The sequence below is a fragment of the Halichoerus grypus genome, chromosome 11 (genome assembly GCF_964656455.1).
Source record: "Halichoerus grypus chromosome 11, mHalGry1.hap1.1, whole genome shotgun sequence".
Classification (NCBI taxonomy): Eukaryota; Metazoa; Chordata; class Mammalia; order Carnivora; family Phocidae; genus Halichoerus; species Halichoerus grypus.
In genome coordinates, this window is record NC_135722.1 from 26,296,445 (window position 1) to 26,318,833 (window position 22,389).

The 22,389-nt window shown below is 45.7% G+C and overlaps 1 protein-coding gene across 5 annotated transcripts in view; it reads right to left on the reverse strand.

Annotated features, from left to right (window-relative positions):
• Positions 1-1,255: 1,255 nt before the first annotated feature.
• Positions 1,256-22,389, reverse strand: part of TCP11L1 (t-complex 11 like 1) — a 37,156-nt gene continuing 16,022 nt past the window's right edge. For all 5 annotated transcript variants that reach the window (XM_078058235.1, XM_036086367.2, XM_036086369.2 and 2 more), the window contains 7 exons: positions 21,862-21,982; positions 20,366-20,586; positions 15,920-16,056; positions 13,652-13,848; positions 10,462-10,643; positions 8,632-8,804; positions 1,256-5,203 (listed from right to left, as the gene is read on the reverse strand). In XM_078058235.1, the coding sequence (XP_077914361.1) occupies positions 5,001-5,203; positions 8,632-8,804; positions 10,462-10,643; positions 13,652-13,848; positions 15,920-16,056; positions 20,366-20,586; positions 21,862-21,982 (1,234 nt within the window). In that variant the 3' untranslated portion in view covers positions 1,256-5,000. The remainder of the gene's footprint in view (positions 5,204-8,631; positions 8,805-10,461; positions 10,644-13,651; positions 13,849-15,919; positions 16,057-20,365; positions 20,587-21,861; positions 21,983-22,389) is intronic.

Sequence of the window (22,389 nt, forward strand, 5' to 3'; positions counted from 1 at the left end):
GAACTCTAATGTGCAGACGTCTGCTCATACAGCCGGTCCCACTTGTCCAGGAACTCTCCTATATCCGTAGTGCTAGACCCAGAAATTCTCAGAAGATATCCGTATTTTTCCTTCTTGTAAAAGCAATGACATTTTCTAGAGAACTCTAGAACCAGGTAAGATGTAAGGACTCTAAGTCCTTCCTGAACAACATCAGTCAAACTCTAGCCTTTAGCACTGAATTTCAAGTAAGAGGTTTGATCTCTGCTGCCACGTCCAGTAAAGTAAAAGGTTGTAGTGACCTAGTAAATGTAAAACTCAACAACCAAATTTGTACCATTAGAAAAGAATGAAAAAATACACTTTTGTCAGCATATTAACCTTGGTCAATAATTATGAATTTATTTGGTAATTTTATAACCCTCTATTGGCCTATGCTTAGCATGTAAAACCAAGAGTTCATTTATACGACAGTAAAAACGTATTTACCATGTTCATAAATTTGTTTTTTACATTTCAGTTCCCAAAGCAAACTTCATTAATGTCGGTAGTCCTCTTACCTGATACTCAGCAAATGAAGTTCTATTTATTATTTTTTTAAGTGAAGTTCTATTTAATAAAAAATTCAGAAGTCCTAACAGATCATTTATACGAAGTAACAAAACAGATGCCATGTTCCTGATCTAAGTAAAATCTTACATATTCAACAAAAGGGTCAGCTTACCAAGTTTTGGGAATAAAAGTCAAGAAAAACAATTCATCCATCTTCTAAATTTTCCTCCCTGAGCCCTGACCAGAGTTCTGCTTTTAGCACGACGAAGACAGCTTCAGAAAGCAGAGGCGGCAGGAATGAAAACGACAGAAATGAAGGAGCTTCTTCAATTCTGGGGTTGCTCTTAAAGTCAGAAGTTAATCTTACACCCTTCTCGGTGTTTAGTTCAGATAAAACGTAAAAATGGTGAAATGTGACTAGTGCTACTAACTCCAGACACGTGTGATTTCAAACCTCAACCAGGCCTACACATGAGTCCTGGTTCTTAGGTTCTGAAGGCAATATAAACAGAAACCCCCAGCAGGGCCAGGTGCAACTAAATCCTGCCCATTTAGGCTCCAGACACTTATTTCCGGGGCTCTAGCTATTTCAGAAAGGATCAGTGAGCATTTGACAGTTTAAAAGAGCTTATTGAGCTTACAGAGTATCTCCTCCGTTCCATGAAGTTGTTTTGAGCGCTACGAACAAAAGTTATAGAATACAAAATCCAATATAAAGACACAATTGCAAACATCATTGTGGTTCTTTATTTAAATTATGTTTTCAATGAGATAAGTGCCCTTAAATAGGAGTTTCATAGCCCATCATCTGCCGTCCTTCATTTGTTCACTCATGAATTCATTTGGTTCAAATAATACAGAGGTGAGGTGGGGAGGAATCAGTGGGGTGGCAGTGGAAGCAGGGAGAGGAGCAAAGGGAAGATTGCAGCTTTAGTACAGAAGAGATGACAGAAGAAAGTACGAGTCCCAGGACAGGAGGAAACCCTTCCGTCCAGCCCGTAGAATACGTTGACTGAAGGGAGGCTGGGCACAGACACAGGTACACCTACGGGGAGACGGTTATATGCTCTCCTCCTATTTATAGTCCTTTCCCATGTACAAAGCATTCTAATATCCATTATCAAATGTAATTCTCACAGCAAGTGTCAATGAGTCGTTTCCCCATTTTACAGATGAAAATGCTGGGGCCCAAGGGACAATGACTGGCCCAATATCACACAGCCAGTAAGAAGGCAAGAGAGGAAGGACTCCAACCCAGACCACCCTCTAAATCAGGAGCTCTGTGCACGATCCTACTGCAGTGTACTTAAGTTACTCAAATGAGACACATCACAGAATGTCAGGATTGGAAAGCAGTTCAAAGATCAAGTCTAGTCCTTTCATGTTACATGTGCTGGAAATAGTACGTAACAGAAATGGGGTCAGAACTCTGGTTTCCTGACAGCTCCCAGTCTTTCCACTCTACCACCCGGCCTCAAAATGAAAATTAATACAAACATTCTACACAGAAACCAGAGCATGCCAAAAGTCACTGGAAATCAAACAGCAAACACCTATTCATTCCCTTTGTAACTCAGTAGGAACGGTGGTGCGGCAACACCTCTTTATTCCCAGGAATCTTAGGGTTTTAGAGAGATGAACATAAGCACCTCCACAAAAACAGAACTGCTAAATAACCCATTAATCGTCAGCCAGTGTGTGCACATTATATCCCTGCTGTGTCAGACTTATTCATAACTTTTCTTCAGAGAAAAAAACTGAGGCACCTGCCTACTGCATTTAATCGGTAAGACATCCTTACCTGAAGTATATTTATAGTCGGGTTATATGGTTACATAAACAATCGCATGGTACAGCTTGCTTTAAACGTAATGAGATTTTCAAAAAACTTCTAGGCTGAGAATCCATCCACCCAACCGAGACCTGACAAAGTAGCAGTTCCTGCTCTGGACATTCATTCATTCGTGAGGCCATCAGATAAATCGAACACACCTGCTATGATGGACCCAACTCTCAAGGTGCAGATAATACCACCAAATAAACCTAGCACTTCCCTAAAAGACGCTTGTTTCCACAAACCCGTTAGGTAGAAAATCATGTCAAATCCAATCAATGCATTATATAGAACCAGGTCAATTCTGAAGGATAATTTCTGCTCCAAAGGATACATATCTTGGAGGGAGAACTGGGGGTTGGGGGAGGGGGGAGATTACAAGGAGATGCTCAACAAACATTTCCTGAGTGACTAAATGAATTTTCCTGGCCTTTAGTGATAATCCTATGAGATTCCAAGAAGAAAGTAGCTCACTTATCTTCAAAGAACAACAACACAATTCAATATGAATATTGTGATTCTGAACTTTGCCTCCTTCATTCTTGGCTTTGCCACTTGGAAAACTCCACCAGTGGACACTGGGGGGTGGGGTGGAGGGAGGGCATGAGAGTCTGTGTGGGTCCCTGTAAAATATGCATCAAGATTTCAGATGGTACAAACTTAACTCTGAATTTAGGAACCCATGAGGGGCAAAAAAAAAAAAAAAAAAAAGTCAAATCTTATAAAAAGCTAACCCTTAGAAAAGAAAGCAAAAAAAAAGAATTAAAATTTAGGAAGAGTGACTACAGGAAGTGCTGATCCACCCTGTGTATTAGGGGGTAAAGCTCTTCCCCTTCATTCTTGGCGGAGGCGGCACTAAACCCCAAACACTCTCGGACGCTGAGGCAGGCAAAAGAGTGCTTGGGGGGGCGGGGGCGGGTGGCTGGAGGCTGGGTCGGTAGAGCATGTGACTCCCGATCCCGGGGTTGTGAGTTCAAGGCCCGTGTTGGGCATGGTGCTCACTTAGAGTGCTCGGGCTTCTCAGCCTGGGGGGAGAGGGGTACCACATGACCAACAAGCACAGCTGCCACAGAGCAACCTTACCTCCAGAAACAATTCCAGAAGTGACCTCATTTGAAGACACTATAAAAGATGTGATTTTGTCCTTTAAAAGTTCTACTTATTGAACTTTTATTCCCTTCCAATGAAACCAGGGAAGATCTGTCCTTGAGTATAAACTTTAATAATAGGACTTCGGACCACATAATGCAGCATACATTTCTGACTGCAAGTAGAAAACACCATTAGAACACAGTTTGTAGCATGTATTTGGAGAAATCACAGTCCCCCCAACATAAGCGTACCCTCTCCTGAAGCTTGGTACGACTCGATAGTCTACAGAGCGAACGTTCCTCTGGTAGGCTGCCACCGCGCCTGCCATCACGCCTGCCTCCCGCCCTACCATATCCCTCACCGCTTTAAGGGATTCCTTGCATTACTTTGCCTTGTGCTGTTCCCGCACTTGGAGTTCACTCCCAACTTCATGGCTCTGCTTCCAATATAATGTCCCTGTCTGAAACACACACGCACATACGCACGCATGCCTTTTACTTTTTTTTTTTTTTTTAACAGAGTAGGTTATCTGTGAGACACCAGCTACCCTTTCTGCCACAGGATATGTCAGGAATTCTGGTCACTAAGTTCCTCAAAAAAATACTGCTCTAAAACCAGGGATTTTCTATGACTTCCTTATCCAAGAAATAAGTGAGCTTACACTATACTGTTTTATCTGAAAACACTTAAATCTATTTCTGAAATTCAAATCCAATCAATACATCTGTGCATTGTATCAGTGAATTTTTCAGTAAAAACCCCAGACATCTGTCTTTTAAATTACACCACGTATATACTGTTTAAAAAAATATTTCCTCCTTAACTTTCAAAGCTTAAAAGTCAAAGAATTTCCTTTCTCTAGATCCCAGAAGTCATAACTGCTATCATCCAGACTCAGGAATGATTCTGTATAAAAGAATAAGCTTTTTAAAATCAATTAAATCCCCTCTAGAACAAAAGGGCTCTGGCGCTCAGGGCCTCTGGCTAGGCCAGGCAGGGAGAACGCCATCACTGGGGTTGGGGGGAGGCAGTAAGACTAGGGATAGCCCTTCTAACACAAAATAGCTGGAGGGAAGAGTGAGGGTCAGTGCCAGGGAGGGGCATGAGTCTCAACACGGACATGGCTTGGTCACTCTTTCTTGGGTGGCTGGCAGATCCTCTCGGGTGTCTGAAAGGAAAACTACCCAGATGGCGGAAGAGAGGCCCCAGCCCCCTGGGAAAGACAAGGCAGCTCGAATCAGCACAGAGTCAGTGGAGACACACGGCAGTCTACCGTTTAAAAGCGGAGTGCTACCACAAACTTAAGAGAACAAGAAGCTTCTTGATTTGTAAACTTGCACTCATAAATACAAACCTTCAAACTAGAATTCAGTGCCTTTTTCAACAACTCTTTTCAACAGTGATACACAGTGTTCTTCCTTTTGGAATCAGGGCTGTTACACAGAAATGTACTAAATAGCCATTTTCCAAAGCAACACTAGAGTTGAGAATAGGTATTCTGTACCAAGAAGCTAATACTACTGCGGCCTAGAGCGCACACGTGTTAGGATCGGACAAGGATCTTACTGAGGATGGCATCGTAGTAGGGACTGAAGACCATCTTGTTATAGTTGACCAGGCGGACAAATTTAATAGCAACTTCTTCCAGCTCTTTCTGAACTGGACCCAATCCCCCAGGGACCGTGAGCAATGGCTTCTGATGACCCGAAGCAAGGTAGCTTTCTAAGAAGATCAGGATTCGGGAATCTGTGATAGAAAAGAAAGCAGTTGGTTGTTTCTTGTTCAGGGTGACTTTGCAAACTTCTGATTATGCTTCAGTTTTTAGCTTAAACATCCTTTTTCCGGGGAAGTCCTCCCTGCCCACCCCCTAGACCAGGTACCCACAGCACTGTGCACTTCGAACATTCAGCCCATTTTTAGAACACTTCCTCTCCAGCTCTAGATGGTTAGTTTCACGAGGGTAGAAGCACGCTTATCCTGTTCGTCATCCCCCCCGCCCCAGCACTCAGCCCATGGCCTGGCAGGAGACCTGGCCCCAGGAGAAGCTCAAAATACATTTGGAAAGGAAGAATAAATGTGTGAATCAATACAAGGAGACTGAAGTGTTGACAGGTTCTGCTCTGAGGAGAAAGACACCCTGAGACCACCATGAACCGTTGCTGAAGAGCACATAAAAAATGGGGCCCGGGGTGGGAGGGAAGGTGGGGGGTAAAGCAGGAATTGTAAGTTCAGAAATGGAAAAAAAAGATTCTAGCATTGTGAGTCTGTGAGCTCTTCCCACCAAGCCCACACGTAAGCAGCGTGAACGTCCTTCTTTAACGCCGCCACGGAGGTGTGGCCACCTGCCACCTTGTACTACTGAGGAATAATTTAGGTTGCGCTGCTTTTTAAGCCATTCCTCTCTAGGACGCTTTTGCATGGTCCTCATCAACCCCTACAGATTTTCTTACAAAAGCAATAGGGGCATTTATATTCACCGAGTTCTTTCAAACTGCACGCCTGTGGGACCCTCTCGGGTGCAAATGACCTACGCCCTTCAGACCCCAATACACAGTGACAAAGCAACTGCTGACCAGATGGGTCCCATTACCCCTGTTGCCAAGTTAGTTTGGTTTTCTAAGGTTCTCAGAATTGGAAGCCCCACGCGGAACTGGAGATCCTCGGATCATTCCTACCCCAGGGCTGGTTTTTAGCTCCAGGTCTATGACCACCTGTTACTCGGCACCCAACATGGCAGGACGCGGAGCAGCTTGTTAGCCGGCAGTCTATTTACGGCACGTTCCTGCATCTCTACCAAAGTCACTAATATTAATCTTGATGGTCCTTCTATCTGCAAGAGGCTCCTCCTGAGTGACCCACAGACGACATCGTGACCGATGCAGGGCTGGGATGAAGTCATTTTGAAAAAACTGTCGATCCCTGTAACTTTTTCCATCAAATATTACTTAAGGATAAAAAGGAAGTCATAGTGTTAGAAGCCGGCTCACGTCACTGGTTCAGCCTCTACTCCAACCGGAAATCTGATAACCACAGGTCACTCAGCTTTTGCTTGAAGCCTGCTAACTATTCGTTATTTCTATGTTGAACACCTATTTAGTTTCATAAAGAAGCTAAAGAATGACTTCAAAATTAATTACACTAAAGAGAAATAGAGGGGTTTTAAAAATTAGATGAAAAAATGTTTTAAAGATTTATTTGAGAGAGCGAGTGAGCGAGCAAGTCCAAGTTGCGGGGGAGACGCAGAGGGAGAGGAGAGACAGAATCTCAAGCAGACTCCCTGCTAAGCGTGGGGCCCACTTCCAGGCTCGATCCCACAACCTTGAGATCATGGCCTGAGCCGAAATCAACAGTCGGACGCTTAACTAACTGAGCCACCCAGGAGCCCCTAGATGAAAAAAATTTTTTAAAGATTTTATTTTTAAGTAATCTCTATACCCAACGTGGGGCTTGAACTTACAACCCCGAGATCAAGAGTCACGTGCTCTGACTGAGCCAGCCAGGTGCCCCAAATTAGATGACCACTGTATTCCTCGATCAACCAGCAACAGCAAACAGAATGTTCCACGGTGCTATGGCTGGGATGATGAAGACTAACAGCTAACACAGTAATCTTTTTAATAATAGCTCCTCTCTAGCAAGTACTTGCAATGGGCTACGGATATTCTGATAAGCACTTTATGGACCTCATGCCCTGTGGTCTTCCCAGCAACTGTATAGGGTTGTCAGTATTATCCCTTTTATTTTTTTTTTTTTAAGATTTTATTTATTTATTTGACAGGGAGAGACACAGCGCGAGAGGGAACACAAGCAGGGGGAGTGGGAGAGGGAGAAGCAGGCCTCCCGCAGAGCAGGGAGCCCGATGCGGGGCTCGATCCCAGGACCCTGGGATCATGACCTGAGCCAAAGGCAGATGCTTAATGACTGAGCCACCCAGGCGCCCCGGTATTATCCCTTTTAGAAATGAGGAACCTGGAGCATCCGGTCACCTGCTCAAGCCACACAGCAGGTGCTTGTGAAGAAAGCCCCGGCTCCCCCTTCATTCTCACCACACATCCCAAACATGCCTGCAACAGATGTGGGCGAGGGCAGGGGCTTCCCACACCAAGCGATTCTCTGCAACACCAGCAGGGTGTCCTACTATTGTACTCCATTCTGACACTACCTGGAGGGAGTTTCACATCCCACAGGCCAGGGGCTCAGTCCCACGAGGCTGCCCCCCTACCCCCACTACTGCAAGTAGTAGGTTCCCAGGACGCCCACAGCTTCCGTCTGATTTGGCCACAGACTGGAGGGTCCCATGACCTCCTCTCCCCTGGATTTTGATTATTGGCTAGAACAGCTCACAGAACTCAGGGAAACACGTATGTTTACTAGCTTATTACATAATAAAGGATTTGGATACAGATGAAACACGTATGTTTACTAGCTTATTACATAATAAAGGATTTGGATACAGATGTCAAAAGACACATAGGGTGAGGTCTGGGAGAGTCCTGAGGGCAGGAGCTTTGGTGGAGTTGGGGTCCATCACCCTCCCATTACATGAATAACCCAGACGCTCCCAGAACCCTGTACTTCTGGGATATTTATGGCGGCTTCATCATAGGCATTTCCAGCCCCTCTCTCCTTTCTTGGAGAATGGGGGCGGGGGGGGGGGGCGGGCGGGCGGGGCTGAAAATTCCAGGCTTCTAATCATGGCCTGGTCTTTCAGAGCCCACCCAGAGTTGCCTCATTAGAACAAAAGACACTCCTATCACCCGGGAAATTCCAAAGGATTTAAGAGCTCTGTGTCAGGATCCAGGTCAAAGACCAATCTTAGAACAAAAGATGCGCTTAGTGCTCTTATCACTTAGGAAATTACAAGAATTTTAGGAGCCCTGTGCTGGGAACGGGGGCAGAGACCAATACTTATATTTTCTATTACCTCACAGTGCTGGAGCAGGGTTCTGAACAAAGCCTGTGATTCCAAAGTCAGAGCCCTCAGAACAATGACAGCTGCCTGGTCACTTGTCCAGACCTTTGGGTCACGCTCATTGGTGGTGATTACTCACTCTCTCTCCTCACTCATCAGCACTCATAACCTATCAAAGCCTTCTAGATTTCTTCAGAGGGGCCGGTCTGCCAGCCCCTCCAAGGGCACATCCCTGCTGTCCATCTTTCCCCCCAAAACGTACCCATGATCCTGCGGATAGGGTCGTCGGGACTGGCCACAGCCTGGATCTGGCCCTTGAGCACGGCCTCCTTTTCCGTGGTGAAGAGGGTGAGCCCACACAGGGCAAGGCAGCTGCTCACCTCCAGGCAGACTTTCTCCCCAATGGTAGTCAGGGCGTCCTTCAGATGGAAGGAGCTAGAGTACAGAAGGGAAAGGAGAAGGCAGGGAGGAAAGAGCCCGTAAGCAAAGTGCACATCCACCGAGCTCAAGCCAAGTTAAGAGCCCAAGCCCTGATAAGAGTCACAATCTGAGTCAGTTTGCAGACTGACACATTCAAAGAGAAAGTCCAGGACTCTCTTCCCTGCCCCCAACCTTCCAGGCTGTGGACACCTGACTCAGGAGACTCTCTCTCTCTCTCTACTAGAAAGGACAGTGGGAAGGGAAGGGCTGAGACTATACCAGCGCTAACAACCCCAAACCCAACTTCTTGCTAGCATCTGTGTGCTGAAATAAGCCTGAAACCTTGAATGCCACTGAGTAATACGCAAGAATCCAGAATCAGGGAGCTGTGGGACAGCAGTGGGAGAGAAACTTTTCATTGGATACCCTTCTGTCCCTTTCGATTTGTGAAACATGGGAACGTATTGACTACTTTAAAAAAATACCACTGAAATCCCGCAGTTAAAAAAAACGAGCACCTTGGTTTTTCAGAGCCCTCAGGCCCTCCTGGAGGATCGGTGGGGAGCCCTCCTGCTGGTGGGCTTCCTGTAAGGCCTTCGTTCTGGGCCTAAGCCCTTTGTACAGCAGGAGTCGCGGGAGCAAACGTGCAAGCCCTGGGACTCCCTGCTGGTGCCAACTCTGTGCCAACCCGAGAGCCAGGGCGGACGCTGCAGCGCAGGGCGGGACCCCCCTGAGGAAGCGCCAGACAGGGCCCCTCACCGGTCGCTTTAAGCAGTAGACAGCCAGGTCTGCCGGGGGGCGGGGGGACCTCGGTGACAGCCCAGGGCTGCCCCCGTGCCAGGGCCTCAGCTCAGCAAACCCCCCCCGGCCTAACCCAGCATGTGCACACACCCCTCACCGCACCGAGCACGGGCACGCTTTGTGCGAACTCGGCAGGAAAATGCCTCCATCTCGTAAGGATGAGAAAGTCTGGGGACATTCTCCTCCAGGAATCCTCTGAACTGGGCCCTGTCAGAGGCCGTGTTTACTTCTGACCAGTAGAGAATATCCTGTAGGCTGGGAACCACACGGACCCGAGCGGACGTCTCCGCAGGGGTGGCCTCGTGCTGCCCAATGAACTGAGGCATTTACACGCAGCACTGGGGGCTGCAGGGAGCGGGCAAGGGCACAGAACTGCTCACGGCCCAGCGACTCAGGGGCGACGCCGCCCGCTTCTTAGAGGACTTTTCCCAGGGCCGTGCCACCCAAACTGTTAGGGGCTTGTGAGAGCATTTCAGTGGGCAGCAACCAGTATTTTTTTACTTTTTTTTTAATGTTATAAGAATTTGTGCTAAGCATGGTTCAGATTAAGTTTCACTTTGTGAAGTTTTTATTTCAGTTACACGTGTGCCTGAAGTGTGTACTAGGTCACAGCGGAAAATGAATTTCTTACTGTGGGTCCTGGGCCTAAACATGTGAAAGCCACTCTCCTAGAGCCTTGCGGACCCTAGAATTGACTCTAACGCCGTTTGTATGAACCCGGATCAGTTCTGCTGGGGTGAAAAAAACAGGGAGCAAGGTTTCCTCTCAGCTCCTAGAGAGCGGCCCCGGGGCGTCCCCACACCGGGAGAGCCCCCTGCAGGCTGCTCTCGGCCACCCGCTGCCTCCCAGCCGTCCCACAGGGGCCACTTACGGCAGATGCGCATCTGTCAGCAGAACCTTCACGATCATCTTGAGTTTCTCAGCAAAGTCGGCCTGGCTGGCAATTCCTGGGGCTGCCATGCTGAACGTGACCAGCAACACGGCTCCCAGAATGGTGAGCTGCTCCAGCTGGAGCTGGAGCTCTTGGAAGCGAGCCTGGTCCATCAAAACGGTCTGTAATGGAGACGACAGAAATCATCCCTGAGCGGGAGATGCAGGCCGGCCAGCAGGGGGCGGTGGGGTACAGCCCCACACGGGCCTCCACAGGTGCCCTCGGAATTTTCTAGTCATTTCAGAGCTGAGGGAGTCATGCGTGAATCATCCTTCCCCCTCAGAGCCCCTTGCTCCTTAGGAAGACTGCCAGAGAGCACTCTAAGAACAGGAGGCAGATGGCTATGGAAACGCAGTATAACCTCACACCAATTTCTCCAACCCTGGAGCCCTGTGCAAAACGGATTCCTGCTTCACGGGGCTGGCCATGGATCTAAAGTGGGCTGGCAGAGCCAACACTCAGTAACTGGGAGTTCTATCATGAGACAGGAAAAGAGTAACGAGATATGGAGCTAGAGTGACCAACTCATCCCAGTTTGTCCAGGGCTGTCCTGGCTTTAAAACTGGAACTCCCAAGTCCTGCGAACAGCAGCACCCCCCGCCCCCAGTCCAGAGCAAACCGGGCAGCCTGGGTCTCCAGCCAGAGTCCCCAGAGGGAAGGAGAGGAGAAGCTGCTTGAAGGGAGAGCCTACGTGATTCACCTTGGTGTCCCCCTCACTAGCACAAAGGAGGCCCTCAAGAATCGATGAGTGAATAAAGAAAATGAAAAAGAAACAGTAAGTAGAAAAAAGGAGGAATAACAGAAAACAGTCCAAAGCCACCCTGAAAGCAGTGAGTGGATTTCCCTGACTGCATCCCCCATGCATCCTACCAGGCCAAAGTGCCCTGCGTGGGATGAGGGAAAGAACACTGGAAGGGCTGATGAATACACCTTCCGATGGGAGTTTTTACAGGTGAACCAAATAAATGTTAAGGACTAGTCTTGCTATAAGAGACTGACACACCAAATCAAGACATTAACTCAGGGTCTTAGCCTAGAATTCTTCTCAAGCAGTGAAAACTATCTTTGAAGATTCAGGATCCTCTGTTGTTAAACAGAAATGCTTCCACAGACCCAGCCTCTTCCTTGACTTCACTCGGTGACACAGCAGCATCCCAGCTTTGTGCAGGACTTGGGTTTAGGATACAAAAGATTTCCAACAATCAATCCTCAGGGTAGACATCGGTGTCCAATGAAAAACACCATCTTCCCCACAGCGGTATTTTTAAAAGAAATGTCAGACTGCGAACTGCCCTCCGGGAGAGAACGTGCCACTATTCAGAACAGAGCCTCCCCTACCTGCTCACCCTCTTTATTTAGAGCCTCCTTTGGTGCGAAACAGGGAACTCAGAGGCAAGAGTGAACGAAGCCTTAGGCTTACAGCATCTTGAAAGGAAAAATAGGAACTTAGAGGAGAAAGATTTAGAGAAGTAGCAGGTTCTGAGGCTAGAGATAAAAAGCCTGAGTGCCCTCAAAAATGAGGCAGTCTACACACCAAACCAGCAGGTTACAGACAAAATGGGGGAAATCCTTGTCGGTCTTCTTAAAGGACCACTGCAGTTAGAAGTACTTATTGTGAAAAACTTTTATTTATTTTTTTATGCTCCACATGGAATGGGAAGCAGTATTTTTTAGATAAAACTGAAAAGCAACATCACTGTTATGGTTGTAATCAGGTTGTGTAAAAACAGGAGAGTGGCTCAGCAGTACACACCGGGAGGCGCACACGCTGCTGAGGGACGGGAAAGGGAGGTGGCTGCTCAGGAAAACAGCCTGGCAGTTCCTCCAAGGGAAACTCCGAGTCACCGCGTGACCCAGCAATTCTCAGCTTAGGTATTCACCCAAGAGAACTGCAAACACGTGCCCCCACCAAAACCTGTACACAAACGTTCGGAGCGGCACAATTCACAATAGCCAAAAAGTGGAAGCAACCCAAATGTCTATCAACTGATGAACGACTCAACAAAATGTGGGACAACCACTGGAATATCGTTCGGCCTTAAAAAGAAAACACTGACACACCACGACACGGATGAACCTTGAAGACAATCCACTGAGTGAAATAAACCAGACACAAAAGGACAAATACTGTTAAGATTCTATTCAGATGACGCACCTAGAGTCATCAGATCCAGAGACACAAAGGAGAATGGTGGTTGCCAGGGGCAAGGGGGAGGGAGGCATGAGTTGTGTTTAAAGGTATTTAAAGAGTTTGAATTTGTGAAGATGGAAAAGTTCTGGAGAAGGATGGTGGTGATGGTGGCCCAACCATGAGAAAGTCCTTAACGCCCTGAACTGCACACATAAAGATAGTGAATTTTGGGGCACCTGGCTGGCTCAGTCGGTGGACTATGCAACTCCTGATCCGGGGGTTGGGAGTTTGAGCCCCACGCTGGGTGTAGCACTTACTTAAAAAAAATTTTTTTAAAGACTTTTTTTTTTGGTATTTAATTTTGTACTATGCATATTCTAGAGTAAAAAAAACACAACTTAAAAAAAAATGAAGTACTGGGGTGTCTGGGTGGCTCAGTCGGTTAAGCATCTGCCTTCAGCTCAGGTCATGATCTCAGGGTCCTGGGATTGAGCCCAAGTCGGGCTCCCTGCTCAGCGGGGAGTCTGCTTCTCCCTCTCCCTGCCACTCCCCCTGCTTGTGCTGTCAAATGAATAAAATCTTAAAAAAAATAAAATAAAATGAAGTACTGGTACATCCTACAACCTGGAGGAACGTTATGCTTAGTCAAAGAAGCCAGACACAAAAGGCCAATATTGCAGGATCCCATTTATACGAAATGTCCAGAATAGGCAAATCCATAGAGACAGGAAGTAGATTAGTGGCTGCCCAGGGGTATGGGAGGGGGGAAAGGGTAGTGACTGCTAATGGGCACAGGGTCTTTTTTGGGTGATGAAAATGTTTTGACATTAAATCGTGGTAATGGTCCTCTAACTGTAAATAAACTAAAAACCACTGAATTGTTCAATTTAAAAGGGGAAATTTTCTGGTAAGAGAACTGTATCATCACAAAACTATTATTTTTTAAAAGTTCTGCAGCACAAAAAGAAATGAGCAGTTAGACTGCTCTGGAGCACCTACTTCTGGGAAAGGTCTCTGGAGGTGGTCCCATTTCAGAAGCTTCAGGTATGCATAATTCTGGACAGCCACAGGATTTGGCATGGGACCGTCCCCAGAGCCAGCGGCCCCTCCCCCAGCTGGCAGAGCATTTCTATACTTCTGATTCATAAGGTCATCTGCGGCTTCTTCCAGCCACTGGGTGACAAAGTCCAGGGAATCTGTGAAAAACAAGGCTGCGAACATTACTATGACACTCAGGAGGGATGCTTCTCGGAATGACTTTAGGGAAGATCATCCTGAAGGTGTGGTATATATAGAGTACAGACTTTGGAATCAAATAAAACTCAGTTTAAATCACAGTATTGCAAATTACTAGCTAAGAATGATCAGATTCCTAATATATTATATTATTCCTAATATATTATATTATTCCATATTAATATATTATATTCCTAATATATATATATTTATATATAATATAAAGAGATGGATAATACCACCTCATAGGCAGTTCCGAGGACTAGACAAGATCGTGCATACAAAGCTCATGGCCGGCCTCGCCACCTACAGATGTTCAACAAACCACGGGCTTCGCTCCCATCCCGACCATGGCAGGAGACAAGGCTGGGGGCTCTGATCACTCCAGCTCAGTGAGATGCAAAAATTCTTGCCCAGAGACAGGAGGAGACACGGGTGAGAGTTTCCCAATGTAAAGTATCCTCCACACTGAAAATGAGGCCTTTTCCTTGTCTAGATCTGAGTCTCCCATCAAGCTCGGTTGCTTTCAGCCTCATGGGAGGGGAGCTCTGCCACCCCGAGGGCGCTGCTTCTGCCGCGTCTGGAACAGGAAGTCCCTCTGACGGCTCCTGGAATGTGCTGTGGCTCTGCCCGGGAAGGTCACCTTCAAGCCAAGTGGGCGGCCAAGGACACGGCTGCAGGATGCCCCTGTGCCAACGCCGCAGCCTGCGGCAGGCGGCACACTCCGTAGCCCGGCAGCTTGTACACGTGAGGAGGGAGGGGGAGCCTGGCCGCTCAGCGCCGCAGCAGCGGCTCCTTCACCGGGCCCTTGGCTGCCGGCACCCGACTCTCACACTAAGGCTCTTCGGCCTGGAAGATGGCCAGCCTGGAGGCCTCCCGAGAGGCAGTACAACCCTGGCTGAGAAAGTGAACTGGGTGGTCAATCATTTTGGTCAAAAATTTCTCAAAATCGATGTCCACATTTGTAAAAAGGGCTTAAAAAAAAATAGTGCGCCCCTCGTAGGCTTATGGTGCGAGGGTTATAGTGATCATGCACCCGCCCTGGGCACACGCCGTGTGTGTGTGCTGGGAACAGCATCCAGTCTTCTCTTGGTACTGTTTCTTCTGCTCTGCTCTTTCCTGACCCCTCCTTCTCTGTCTGCGGCGGGATGGACACCTGCTCCGGGCGCTGCATGAACTATTCTGGTCAGGCGACACAATCTAGCCAGAGACTGCCATTTTCTTCTTTAACCACCCAAGTTAGGGGCTAAATGGAACTCATAATAAATGAGGATTTCGCAGCCATCCAGGGGCGCCTGGGTGGCTGAGTCAGTTGGTTGATCATCTGCCTTCGGCTCAGGTCATGATCTCAGGGTCCTGGGATTGAGCCCCACATCGGGCTCCCTGCTCCGCGGAGAGCCTGCTTCTCCCTCTCCCTCTGCCCCACCCCCCGCTTGTGCTCTCTCTTGCTCTCAAATAAAATCTTAAATAAATAAAAAAATTGGATCCGAAGGCTGTAATTTACCAGGAACATCAGCTGTCGATGCAGAACCCCCACCCCGAAAAAAAGCACCCTAGAAATGCAACACAGTTTTGGATTCTATAGTCCTCTGTTCTCCTGCTATCATTGGAGAGGCTTATGGAAATGAGACTTTTTCTGGGTATAAAACCAGGAAGATTTTCTGCATATAGAATGGAGGCAAAGTAAAATTTCTTCATGTACCTCCAAGAGAGGGGAAAGTGAATAGTCACAAGAAGTCGGTCGTGTTTTAAAAATCAAGGCCAAGCATACAATTTACCCCAAACTGGTGTTCTCATTAAAAACGTATTAATTTAGGACTTCTTTGTTCTTTTACATTTCTTTTCTTATATTCTACTTGTTTCTCTTGCTTGTCAATTGTCAAGTTCAAAGTCTTGTGCTTTTCGGTCTTGAAATCAGAACACTCCCATACAAAATTTTAGTTTTATTTTGCAAACAGTATCATTGTGCAACCAGCTACAGCCCTGAAATGGAAGAACAGAGTGCAGGACACCACAAAGCATTAGACGTACTTGGCTGCTTCTCCAAAAGCTGTTGAAACTTCTTCCTTTCGTAGTCCACGGACTGCTGCATGAGATGCGGCCTAATGCTAGTGACGGCAAAGTTCGCCATGTCTACTTTCATGAGGTCCAACACGGAAAAAATTGCCCTGAGAGAAAAGGGAGAAAAGCATTTAGAACTGGGCATGTGTCAAGGAAGCACGGTCTTAGAGGAAAGAGGGGAGCAGATATGAGAGAGGCTTTTCATCTCAAAAAGGGCAGGAAGTTGGAAAATCAAGAGCGTGTAGATTAAGAAAAACAAACTTAGAGGGGCGCCTGGCTGGCTCAGCTGGTAGAGCATGGGACTCTTGACCCTGGGGTTGTGAGTTTGAGTCCCATATTGGGCATAAAGATTACTTAATAAAAAACAAGTAACAAATAACCATAAAAAAAAAAAACAAGAAAAATTTAGAAAACACAAAAATTTAAATAACAGATTAAAAAGACTGCAAATTATTAAGCTGCCTTCTGTCCCCGCTCCTCCACACCCTACCTCCAAGCAAACACAGCTCTCCCACTGCCTGTCTAGGCTGGAACTCGTTCCTTGGCACGGGGTCAGCCCTCCTGGCAGCCACAGAGAAGGACAACCAGGACCCGAGGTCAAGGGCAGAGAGCGGACCACCCGGTCCCCACTCTCCCACAGGCTAATTCACTTTCCTAGGGAAGAAAGAATAAGAACTCTCTCCCCTCTCCCCTCCTCTTCCCCCAGGCTCTTAGTTTCAGGGCCCGTTTTCTGTTCTAGTTTTGTGGCAGAACTGCAAGCTCACACTCCGAATGTGCCCGACGGGCACACCTGACCCGACGTTCAGGATGCCTTCAATCCTGCCTGTCACGTACCATCACCTCGTCTCCAGAGGCTGGGAGCTGCTAAGTGACCTACTTGCAGGAGGTGGCTGAGAACCCAAGGTACAGGCGTGGGTGTGGCCCCACAGGGAAGGAAGAACAGGGTCAAATGTCCTCTGAGTCCCCTGACGCCCTCTGGGACAGACTGAACGCTGTATGATACAATGGCCTTATATGTGGGTAAGTTTATTATGGAAAAGACACACAGTCTGAGAACAATTCATGGCCTCTCCGCTGACATCCTGTCCACCTCCCAAGTACCTGGGACAGCCCACTTCTCCAGGGGACATTCTGCCTCTCCTCTGAGCGCTCCTTAGCAATTCCCCACATCCACCTACTGCAGACCAGTGACTGCTGGAAACTGCCCACCGACAGCCACTGACTGGAGTAGCCCACGAATACGTTCGTGCCCACAGAGTGTTTTTAAAGACCTCCATTTCCAGGCTCTCCTGAGAAATCAGAGGGTCTGACAATGTGGGCCATATTCCTTCATCTCCCCTTCAACAGTGTCTGTACTCCCACTTCGCCGGGTTCCCCAGGCCCGTCTCCTCCCAGTAGGAATTGAGTTTAGGTTGAGTTTGCTGCAAGCTCTCTCCCCAGGGGACTCACTTCCTAGGAACTCCTCACTTGGCCTTATTAGGAGCTCTTACTATTTCTAACATCTAGCACCATGCCCAGCACATAAGAGATGCTCAGTAAGAGCTTGTTGCATGAATGAACAAATCCATTTTTAAGAGGTTTGTTTTTGTTTAAGATTTTTTTTTTTTTTTAAGATTTTATTTATTTGACAGAGAGAGACATAGCTAGAGAGGAAACACAAGCAGGGGGAGTGGGAGAGGGAGAAGCAGGCTTCCTGCAGAGCAGGGAGCCCGATGCGGGGCTCGATCCCAAGACCCCGGGATCATGACCTGAGCCGAAGGCAGATGCTTAATGACTGAGCCACCCAGGCGCCCCTTTTTAAGATTTTTAAGTAATCTCCACACCCAGCATGGGGTTTGAACTCATGACTCTAAGCTTAAGAGTAACCCGCTCTATGGACTGAACCAGCCAGGTGCCCCTTTTTGGGAGGTCTTTTCAATGCTTTCTAAACACGGAGGTTAACTTCACAATGCAGAACATTTTTATATATACCCAATACTTATATAATGATATCAAGAAAGCTGAAAATAAGAGGCACCTGGGTGGCTCAGTCGGTTAAGCATCTGCCTTTGGCTGAGGTCATGATCCCAGTGTCCTGGGATCGAGCCCCAAGTAGGGTTCCCTGCTCAGCGGGGAGCCTGCTTCTCCCTCTACCTCGGTCCCTCCTCCTGCAACTTGTGCCAGCTCTTTCTTGCTCTCAAATAAATAAAATCTTAAAAAAAAAAAAAAAAGCTGAAAATGAAAGGAACTTTTGGGAAAGCAACTTGGTAACATGCAGTGAGAGTCTTAAAACTGTTCCTATCCTCTGACATAGTAATCCTATTTAAGAACTTATATTTAGGGGCACCTGGGTGGCTCAGTCGTTAAGCGTCTGCCTTCGGCTCAGGTCACGATCCCAGCATGCTAGGATCGAGCCCCGCATCAGGCTCCCTGCTTGGCGGGAAGCCTGCTTCTCCCTCTCCCACTCCCCCTGCTTGTGTTCCTGCTCTTGCTATCTCTCTCTCTGTGAAATAAATAAAATCTTAAAAAAAACAACAACTTATATTTAGGAAATAACCTAAAATATAGAAAAAAGTTTTATGCACAAGGATGTTCATGGCAGGATTAAATAGCAAATAATTATACCTACTCTAATTGTCCATCTTAACAGAGTAATAGTTAACTATATCTATGCAAATGAATATCTTGCAGCCATTGCAAATGCTTATGGGGAGTTTTAAAAATAATCTAAGTTGGTCATAAAAGGGATCCTATGGGGTTAGAACTGCCCAGGACCTTGAATGTAGTGGTGAATACACAAACTTACATAGGGGATACAATTATATAAAAATTAACATACATACACACAAAACACATTCAAGTAAAACTGGAAATCTAAGTGAGGTCACTGGATTGTATCAATGTCAACATTTTGGCTGTGATACACTACAGGTTTGCAAAATGTTAGCTTTGGGGGAAACTGGATAAAGTGTACTGTTATTTCTTACAACTCCACATGAATATACAATTATATCAATGACACTTTCAATTAAAAAAAAAAGTGAAATGATTAAGGGTATAATGTTTCTAGAAAAAGTCAGGCCTGCAATGTCCACCAAGAGGACTTCTTCGAGTCAACTGAACACCTGGGCTCATGAGACGACCGTAAGCCCCGGGTCTGGCATCATCTAGTCACGCAGCTGGCCAACAAGGCAGCACCAACCACTCCTCTTCAGCAAGTTCCAGTAACAGCCAAGAGCAGACAGATCGATGGGAACCACCTGGCTTACAAGCCTCATGTGCTAATATATTTTGTAATAATTCTATGGCATGGCTTCTAGTGTCTCCACTAGGGGCATGACCTGTTATAAAAGGTCATCCAACGTGTGGTGTCCCATCCAGTATTTATAGTTCATTATCATTTCTTTTAGTCCAGATGCAATTTACCAATCCGAGGTCACTTTCCCCATAAGCAATGTTGCATGGTAGCATTTTGAGGCCTAACACCTTTATCTGTTTACAGGAAAAATAGAGCTAAGCAGTTAACCAAAAGTCAAATTATCAGGCAGCATCGTGTCAATCCTTTGTCAATAATATTATCATAAAAATTATATAAATTTAGGGCACCTGGCTGGCTCAGTCGGTACAGCATGCAACTCTTGATCTCGGGGTCATGAGTACAAGCCCCACGCTAGGTGTGGAGCCTACTTTAAAAAAAAAAACTATATAAATTTGATTATGATTAGGTTTAAAAATAAACATCCAAAAGACCAAAGGAAGTTAATATTAATATTAATATGACACCTACTGAAACATTTAAGGCTAAATGTCATAACGTCTGGAAGCTCCTGGGTGGCTCAGTCAATTAGACATCTGACTCTTGATTTTGGCTCAGGTCATGATCTCAGGGTCGTGAGACTGAGTCCTGCGTTGGGCTCTGAGCTCTCTCCCGCTCCACCACACTCCCTTTCTCTCTTTCAAATAAATAAATCTTTAAAACAAACAAACAAAAAACCTGGGAGAGCTGTATAAAGGATATATGAGTGTTCACCGCACGGGTTTTTTGTTTTTTGGGTTTTCTTTTTTACAACTTTTTTGTAAGTTTGGAATTTTTCAAAATAAAATGTTGAGGGAGAAAAAATATCAACATGATTAACAGTGATTTTGCCTTTAGATGGTAAAATTATGGGTGATTGTTTTTCCTTCTTTCTACTTTTCTGTATTTTACAAAATGTTTGCTTTTTAATTTTTTTTTTTTAATTTATGAGTATTTACACTTGAAGTCCAAATCTGAAAATAGGCTCTGATTGAGCCCGGTGTCCACGCTCAGCAGGGAGTCTATTTGAGACTCTCTCCCTCTCCCCCTCCCCCCACTCTAAGATGAATAAATCTAAAAAGAACAAGAGAAAAGGCTCTGTATTTTAAGCACACTGAAGGTGATTAACATGATTCCCATACCTGAAAAGGGGCACTATTTCCTTAATGTCCTTTAGTTTCCTGACTTCCTCATCTCGAGCAGGTGCACACAGGGTCCCCATCATGCCAATAATGAATTCTGCCAGCTTGGAAATGTCTAAGGCTCCATTCTCTGCTTCTTGCTTTATCAGATCCAGATCCAAGACTTCTGTTATCTGGTTTCTCAGTCTAGTGTGACCAGGCAGCAAGAAAGATAAGAGAGTCTACAAGAGAGCACAGCCAAGTTTAATCAAAGTTTCTTAGTCAGACATCATTTTTTATTATATGCAAAGGAATTTACAATTACCCAAATAAGGGCTTATCCACTGTTACTATAATACAGTTGCTACTGTGATACATATTTTAATCTCTTAACAGACTATAGAAAACATGCTTACAAATCATTTATTTATTTTTATTTTTTAGTTTTTTAAGATTTTATTTATTTATTTGACAGAGAGAGAGACAGCAAGAGCAGGAACACAAGCAGGGGGAGTGGGAGAGGGAGAAGCAGGCTTCCCGCCGAACAGGGAGCCCGACGCGGGGCTCGATCCCAGGACCCTGGGATCATGATCTGAGCCGAAGGCAGACGCTTAATGACTGAGCCACCCAGGCGCCCCTCATTTATTTATTTTTAAAGTAGGCTCTATGCCCCACATGGGGCTCGAACTCATAACCCTGAGATCAAGAGTCGCACACTCTACTGACTGAGCCAGCCAGCTGCCCGTTTGCAAATCATTTAGAGTAGCTATTTAAGCTTCCATTTAAAGTTTATGTAGCAGTCAACCAGATAAAAGATAAACTGTTAAAACTGAGAAAAAACATAATTAATGTGAGCCTCTGAGCCAACCATAGATGCCAATTTTCACGGATGCATTTCTTCTTTGATACGACCGCTAAAGGCACTTGCAGAAAGAGTCTTAACTTCTACTTGCCTTCTCTATCCCACAGACTGAATCACTTTTTGTCCATTATAAATTGAACACATCCACACCTATTAACATTTTTATAAATCACCTATATTGTAAAATAACTTTTGTTTTCTCTAAATAATTCTGTTTCTAAAAATATAAACCTTTAGGAGCACCTGGGTGGCTCAGTCAGTTAAGTGTCCAACTCCTGGTTTCAGCTCAGGTCACGAATTCAGGGTCATTTGGGTCGTGAGATCGAGCCCCATGTTGGGCTCCACACTCAGTGCAGAGTCTGCCTGGATTCTTTCTTCCCTCCCTCCGACCCTGCCCCTGCATGTGTGCTCGCTCTCTAAATAATAAATAAATCTTTAAATATATACCTTCATTTACAAACATAAAACCTTCAGGTTATCATAGCTTGTTTCAAATTTTTAAAAGGGCATTGAGCCAAAAATAGTCTTAATCCACATTTCAGCAAGTACTTTAGCTTATCCTTCGATTTCTTTACAGTCTTCTGGTGCGGTAACACAGAGAGGTTGAATACTCCTAACACGCCAGAAAAGCACCACAATTTGCTCTCTGCCTCACCTCTTTGATTTCTCCAACAAGTTTGATGGCATGGTCATATGTCGGGGGCTCTTCACTTAGCTGGATGCTCAAGCAATCCCAAAAAGCTTTATGTACAATCTCCTTTACTCTCTTCTCCAAGCTGGAAACAAATGAAAAAAGAAAAATAAATAAATAAAATATCTGAGCCTCAAATCACTCTCAAAAGCACAAATTCTATAGGTTTAGGGTGAGAAATTTTAAAAATAATTTGGATGAAGGAAAGACTTCCCAGATATACCTTATTTTAAGTTTAGTGATTTATTTCAATAAATACCTCATTGGACAGAATAATTTTCAACTCATTGGACAGATGACATTGGGCCAATTAATAGCATATAACAGTGCCATATGATTAAAAGCATACTGAAAAGTTCAGAGCTGTTTTCTTAATTTTCTTAAGATATTAAGTTTCTTAAGATATTTATGATTAAGTAGTTTAAGATAACAACTCAGCATGTATATAGGCTGAAGAACTTTTTTCCAGAAAATATCCTATTCCTATGTGAT